Source organism: Psammomys obesus, unplaced genomic scaffold (assembly GCF_907164565.1).
Source record: "Psammomys obesus unplaced genomic scaffold, mPsaObe1.curated_primary_1811, whole genome shotgun sequence".
NCBI lineage: Eukaryota > Metazoa > Chordata > Mammalia > Rodentia > Muridae > Psammomys > Psammomys obesus.
This window is the reverse complement of record NW_026590203.1, coordinates 1-7,401: the sequence shown is the minus strand read 5'-3', so window position 1 is coordinate 7,401 and position 7,401 is coordinate 1. Positions and strand designations below refer to the sequence as shown.

General features: G+C 43.0%; 1 protein-coding gene across 1 annotated transcript in view; it reads right to left on the bottom strand.

Annotated features, from left to right (window-relative positions):
* Positions 1–4,945, bottom strand: part of LOC129676342 (baculoviral IAP repeat-containing protein 1a-like) — a gene marked incomplete at its 5' end in the record, with an annotated part of 29,348 nt that extends 24,403 nt beyond the window's left edge. Inside the window, 2 exon segments of the mRNA XM_055606704.1 lie at positions 2,835–3,866; positions 3,869–4,945. Coding sequence (XP_055462679.1) covers positions 2,835–3,866; positions 3,869–4,945 — 2,109 coding nt within the window.
* Positions 4,946–7,401: the final 2,456 nt, after the last annotated feature.

Sequence of the window (7,401 nt, the reverse complement as noted above, 5' to 3'; positions counted from 1 at the left end):
GAAGGAAGGAAGGAAGGAAGGAAGGAAGGAAGGAAGGAAGGAAGGAAGGAAAGAAAGAAAGAAAGAAAGAAAGAAAGAAAGAAAGAAAGAAAGAAAGAAAGAAAGAAAATGGGCTAATGAAGGGAAGAGTTACTGCTTAGGGCTGGAGAGATGGCTCAATGGCCCTGTCTGCTCTTCCTGAGTTCAATTCCCAACATAAACATGGTTGCTCACAACCATCTATAATGGGGTCTGATGCCATCTTACAACATGCTGTTGTACATGCAGGGTACACATATATACAAAATAAATAAATGAATAATTTTTTAAGACAAAAAGGCTGAGAAAGAAATTAGGGAAACAACACCCTTCACAATAGCCACTAATAACATAAAGTACCTTGGGGTGACTCTAACCAAGGAAGTGAAAGACCTGTTTGAGAAAAACTTCAAGTTTCTGAAGAAAGAAATCGAAGAAGATCTCAGAGGATGGAAAGATCTCCCGTGTTCATGGATCGGTAGGATTAACATTGTGAAAATGGCCATCCTGCCAAAAGCAATCTACAGATTCAATGCAATTCCCATCAAAATACCAACTCAATTCTTTATAGACCTTGAAAAAAAGATTCTCAGCTTCATATGGAGAAACAAAAAACCCAGAATCTCCAAAACAATCCTGTACAAAAACAGATCATCTGGAGGTATCTCCATCCCCGATATCAAGCTGTACTACAGGACAACAGTAATAAAAACTACATGGTATTGGCATAGAAACATAAAGGAGGATCAATGGAACCGCATAGAAGACCCAGAAATAAACCCACACACCTATGAATACTCGGTATTTGACAAAGAAGCCAAATCCATTCAATGGAAAAAAGACAGTATATTCAACAAATGGTGCTGGTCCAACTGGATGTCTACATGCAGAAAAATGAAAATAGATCCATACTTATCACCCTGCACAAAACTAAAGTCCAAGTGGATCAAGGACCTCAACATAAAACCAGATACTCTAAATCAGCTGGAAAAAAAAGTGGGAAACAGCCTAGAATTCATTGGCACAGGAGACAACTTCCTGAACAGAACACCAACAGCACAGGTTCTAAGAGCAACAATCAATAAATGGGACCTCATGAAACTGAAAAGCTTCTGTAAAGCAAAAGACACTGTCATCAAAACAAATAGACAGCCTACAGATTGGGAAAGAATCTTCACCAACCCTTTATCTGACAGAGGGCTAATATCAAGTATATATAAAGAACTAAAGAAGCAGAAAAGCAACAAACCAAGTAATCTACTTAAAAAATGGGGAACAGAGCTAAACAGAGAATTCTCGAAAGAGGAACGTCGAATGGCAGAGAAACACTTAAAGAAATGCTCAACCTCATTAGCCATTAGGGAAATGCAAATCAAAACGACCCTGAGATTTCACCTTACACCCATCAGAATGGCCAAGATGAAAAACTCAAGTGATAGCACATGCTGGAGAGGTTGTGGAGAAAAGGGAACCCTCCTCCATTGCTGGTGGGAATGTAAACTGGTTCAACCACTCTGGAAGTCAATCTGGCGCTTTCTCAGACAACTAGGAGTAGTGCTACCTCAAGACCCAGCTATACCACTCCTAGGTATATACCCAAAATTTGCTCAAGTACACAACAAGGACATTTGTTCAACCATGTTTGTAGCAGCTTTATTTGTAATAGCCAGAACTTGGAAACAACCCAGATGTCCATCAACAGAGGAATGGGTACAGAAATTGTGGTATTTTTACACAATGGAATACTACTCAGCAATCAAAAGGAAGGAAATCATGAAATTTGCTGGCAAATGGTGGGATCTAGAAAAGATCATTCTGAGTGAAGTATCCCAGAAGGAGAAAGACAAACTTGGTATATACTCGCTTATATAGACCTACAAGATATGATAAACATAATGAAATCTACACACCTAAAGAAGATAATCAAGTAAGTGGACATGGGTGAAGATGATCAATCCTCATTTAGAAAGACAAATGGGATGTGCATTGAATGTATGACAGGAGTCTACCGCAAAAGGCATCTGAAAGACTCTACCTAGCAGTGTTTCAAAGCAAACACTAAGACTCATGACCAAACCATGGCAGAGTGCAGGGAATCATATGAAAGAAGGGGAGTTAGTGTGATATGGAAAGGATAGGAGCTCTACAAGTACCAAATATATCCGGGCACAGGGTCTTTTCTGAGACTGACACTCAACCAAGGACCATCTATGGATATAACATAGAACTTCTGCTCGGATGTGGCCCGTGGTAGCTCAGTAACCAAGTAGTTTTCCAAAGTAAGTGGAACAAGGACTATTTCTAACAGGATCTCAAGGGCAGGCTCTTTGACCAGGATGTGGTGCCATATGCTGCAATCCGGTAATCTAGTGCTGGGGAAATGGAGGCAGAAGTATCAGGTAGATAACCAGGATAAGGCCAGTCTAGACTACAGAAGAGATCATCTCAAAGCATGTCCAACCATGCAACAGTCTGATGGAAAGGAAGCTTTACTATTAATTATAAAATTAAAAAGTTAAATATTTACAGTGATATCAACACCTCAAAATATATTGAAGGAAATAAGGTGATGCTCACCTATAATTCAGGAATAAATGAAAAGGATGGTGGCAACGTTTGCCTAGTGTTGTCTGAGTTACTTGAAACCCATTCTAGGATTGAGGGCCTTATACACTGTCCCAAACAGTGAGAGTATTCAGATCTCTCTTATCAAGGCACATTCATGGCTTGTGCTTGAGAAGTTTCACTCATCTAACGCTAAGAATGAGAAACCACAGAGTCATCCAGAATGCTTGTGAAAGCACACTCAGGGATACCTGGTAACTGGTCTGTCCCTGAGACCTCAAGAGACTACAGGGCAGGCAGGGTGAGAAGCAGCTCCTGTTCTGCTGTGCTGAGCTCCAGCCTGCACACGGAGCACTTGGTGACAGAGGTCTTATGCAGCTCCAGAGCCAGGTGGATGCTTTCAAGAAAGCCACTGCTGTTGGACAAGCAGAGCTCAATATTCTGTGAAGCTGAGAAGACTTCCATTAGGACCCGGAGCAGTGCTTGGTCTGCTGGGCCCATGTAGGCCACTGCAACTTCCAACCTAAGGATCTTGTGTGGCTTGGGTGACAGTTTCCAATACCCAGAATTTATGTTGGGTAGATGGCTGCATTGGTTATTCAGGTTATTGAAAAAACTGTACACATTCTCTTGATTTTTAGCTACATTTTCCACCCATTCCTTCATATGTTCAAAGGCAGATGCATAGTCCTCATCTATTGTTGGTGGCTGTAATGTTTCATAACACTTTTTCATGACTGAATAACCTACATTAGATGACGTTTTATTTCCATTCATGGAGACTTTTATACTTGCCAACTGTAACAGGCTTTCTGGGTGGTCCCTAAAGTACTGGAAATTCAATACACTTACAACCAGTGTTCTCCCTTGAAGGCATTGCAAAATCAATGGAGAACATGCAGAAACTGTGTTGCTTTCATAAGCAATGTTTAGAGCAATGCCCAATAAATTTTCTGAAAAAATCGAGGAAAAAGCTACAGGAGAAAAGTGCCACAATTTTTTAATTGATTGTGTTATCAAGGAAGGTTCTGGTCGGTGCTTAACATGATCCTCTTCTTCAGACATGTTCTTCAGTGACACTTTCTCATCCACCAACTGAAGCAAATGAGACACAACTTCTGGCCCTGCCTTTGATGAAGGGTGGCTGGAGACATACTTCAAAAAGTTGTTGTAGGTGGTCAGAGCCTTCAAGGGCGAGTTAATTTGTCTCAAATAATGAATTCCCAGGTCTTGGTCTTCCTGCCTGTCTGAACCCAGGAGTTCAGTCAGCCTCATGGCAGCAAGAATTCTTGGAAGAGAGGACTGAAAAACCGGTAGACTGGTCTCAGTCTCTGGGCGGTGAATTTGCTCATCAAGCAGGTGGTCAGGTCTTCATCTTCATCCACTCCGGCCTCTGTGAAGTCATCATTGTTGAACTCAAAGCATGAAGAAAAACACCCCCTCAAGGCCAGCTGTCCACATGAGGACACAGTGGCCTTGAGGGCCTCATCTGCAGCTTTGTACTTTAAGGACAGGTACTTCATATAGGACTTGAAAACGGCCACATCATGAAAGGACTGGTCAGAAGGATTTTGAAATCAGTCAGTACAGACTGCTGCCATGAAGAGAGGAGTTTTGTGAATTCCCTGTAAATCCTCATTCTGTCCAAAGTAAACCATAAACTCTTGCAGACGTGTTATAGTCTGTGAGAAGACCTTCCGTAATACAGAGACTGTATTATAGAAAGGAAACTCTTTGATCTCTAGAATTGTATCCAGGTATGGACGGATGGACCTGGCCCTGTTTGTATGGACAGCGATCAATAAGCAGCTTCGTGACAAGTAGTTTTTTGCAATCAGTGTTTCTAGGGCTTGGGGGAGCGAGTCCACCCCATTATAGTCATCCAACAGGAACAGCACCTGGTGTTTTAACTGCTGGATGCTGCTGCTCAGGCACGCTTCACTAATGCAGCCTCCTGCCTCTAGGAGTTGGGCACAGATGATGCTGGCCAGACCCTGGTCTGGTCTGGTGGAACTAAGGGAGAGGTAGAAGACCAGCTGGAACCTGTTCAACAGGGGACAGCACCCTGATGCCCAGAGAAAAGCTATTTTCTTCAGGAAGGTTGTCTTCCCACTGCCAGCTTCCCCCTCCACACACATGACCGAGCTGAGATTGTCGAAGACATCGGGAATTGTCAGGGCCCCTTGCACTGGCCTGCTGATGTGCTTTGAAATGATGGACACATCACAGCCAAGCAAGTGGTCAGTGCCTTGGCTGGAGCACACCTCTGGCAAATTCATGTGGCAGAAAATGGCTTTGGTGTAGGCGCCTCACAGCTGCTCACTCAGACTCTTTGCCTCCTGAAACCACTGGGCTTCCCTCACTGTAAATTCAAGATCAGCCTGAGGTGAAAATCTGAAAATCTGTCTCAAGGAAAAGTCCAACCAAGGAAAACGACACGTGACTTTAAGGTTCAAAAGTTCTAGCAGATAGTCAAGCCTACTACCCTGCAGGAAAAGGGCAGGTGGAATGTTTTTAGTCTGCATTTTTAATCAAGTCAAAGTCTAAAAGGATCTCAAGGGTCTGTTTCTTCTGGGAGAAGGGCTCACTGTTCACTGTGACGCCCTATTTATGACTATCATGTGACAGTTGCTTCTTAGATACTCGTGAACTCTATCTAATTATGATACATTTACAGTTGAAAATTGTGGCTCAACCTCACAATCATGTGTTGCTGAGTCAGAGAAGGGGCGGGGCCCATTACCATGGATTCCAGAAGTTCATGGTGGCTCTCAAGGGCTGGAATCACTTCTGCAGAGGACTTCAAGTTTTGAAGAAATACACACCTATGCAGAGAAGATAAAGTCATGAAATGGTTCCATGCAGTTAAGTGTCTGTATTAGCTTTATGGAGAACATGAAGATTCAGGACCAGGAAAGAAGCAGAAAGTGAAGATTTTCAGTGACTCTGTCAGTCTTGCATCCTGAATAACCTTCAGTCTCTGGGTTCCAGTAAAAATGCATGTGGTTTGTAAAGTAATGGTGAGGATATTCGGGGAATGTGTTGGGGTGAGAACAGAGTTAGTGCCTGTCCGTGAAACCAGCTGAAATAATCTTAAAGAATAGAAAATAGTGACACAGCACTGTGGGTGCAGAGGCAAGAGGATAACGAGGGCTCGCTGGATGCTAGCAGGTTCAGAGAGAGACCCTGCTTCAAGGGAACAAGAGGGTGACATAAAGGAGAGGAGACTCCCTGTCTCCCTTTGGCCCTATGTAGAACACAGTGCACACACAAACACACATTACCTAAGTGAACAAGGTAAAAATAAATAAAAATTCACAGATTAAAAAATGAGAAAACTCTATAGAGTCATGGAAAAAGAACAACAAAGAACAGTAAAAAATACTAAACAAAGTGTACAATTAAGAATTTAGTTAACAATAATTTTTAACTCTTGTCAAACTGTCAGAAACAAACCCACAAGATCCACGTGTACCAACTATATGAAATTCACATTAAGAATAAAAACATAGATATCAAAAAAATAAAAATAAAAATTTAATGCTTGCTGGGCAAACATGGAGACTGGGCTCAGATCTGCAGCACCTGTGTAACAGCGAGGCAATAGGGACAGTGTAATCTTAGTGCCGGAGAAGGAGAGACAGGAAGACCGTAGGGGCTCACTAGCCAGCCAGTAAGTCTCATTGGCCAGCTCCAGGTTTAGTGAGAGACCTGTCTCACAAAATAAGTTGGACAGAAATACAGACCTATTTCTGAATACACAGAGCATGTTGCTTTCAGAATAGAGAGGAATCAAGCTGGAACTGACTCAGAATTTCCTCCCTGCTGTCTCCCTGTCACAGTACTGGAAGAGGCTTTGCAGTCTGCTGGGGGAGGAAGGCCACCTGCATTCTACAGTATCACCATCATGCCCACGAAGATGAGGCCAATGGTGAAGAGTGGCCTGAATCTTTGGGGATAACCGACTGCTTTTGAACTGGACTTGAGGCTGCTTCACAGATGCTCTAAACCTGGTCAAGCTGGGTGAGGTGGTGCAGGCCTGTAAATCTCAGCACTTGGGTGTCAAAGACAGGTGGATCTCTGGGTCAAGGGCGCTTATCTACAATAGCAAGGTCAGAACAGAAAGGGCAACACAGTGAGACAAAATGAAAGAAAACAAAACCTAAACTAAAGAAACTAAACTAAACTAAAGAAACCAAACCTAAAGAAAACAAAAACCTAAACTAAACCTGATCAAAAGCCCATGGCCCAGAAAGTCATTAAAGGTCTTAGCAGGGCAGGGTCTAGTAATGCTATCTGGCTTAATGGACATCCTGTCAAAATTCCTTCTAAATATTTATGTTCCTATGCAACGAATGCTGCTGCTTTGAACCTTGGCTATGTAAGCTTCTCGCTGCAGTACAGGTTGTGGTGAACTGCAACCTTAGCAGCAGAGGTTTCATACAGTGAAGTGGGAGTTTTCGGAGATGAAAACCTGCAGAAAGAGCACTTTGGTGCAGATGCTGAGACCCATACACAAACTTTGGGCAGAGTGCAAGGAAACTTGGGAAAGAAGGGGGAGATAGTAAGACCTGGAGAGGACAGGATCTCCACAAGGAGAGCAACAGAACCAAAATATCTGGGCTAAGGGGTCTTTTCTGAGACTGATACTCCAACTGAAAGAATAAAGCCCTAGCATAATGCTGGCAACACTATTTTGTAAGACTGGAGCAGTGCAGGGTCAGAGGCAAGGCAGGACAGATGCCCAACAGCAGGATATCTGCGGTTGGGTGCCTGAAACACTCTGGGCACCCAAGATAAGAACCGGGTACGTGACTC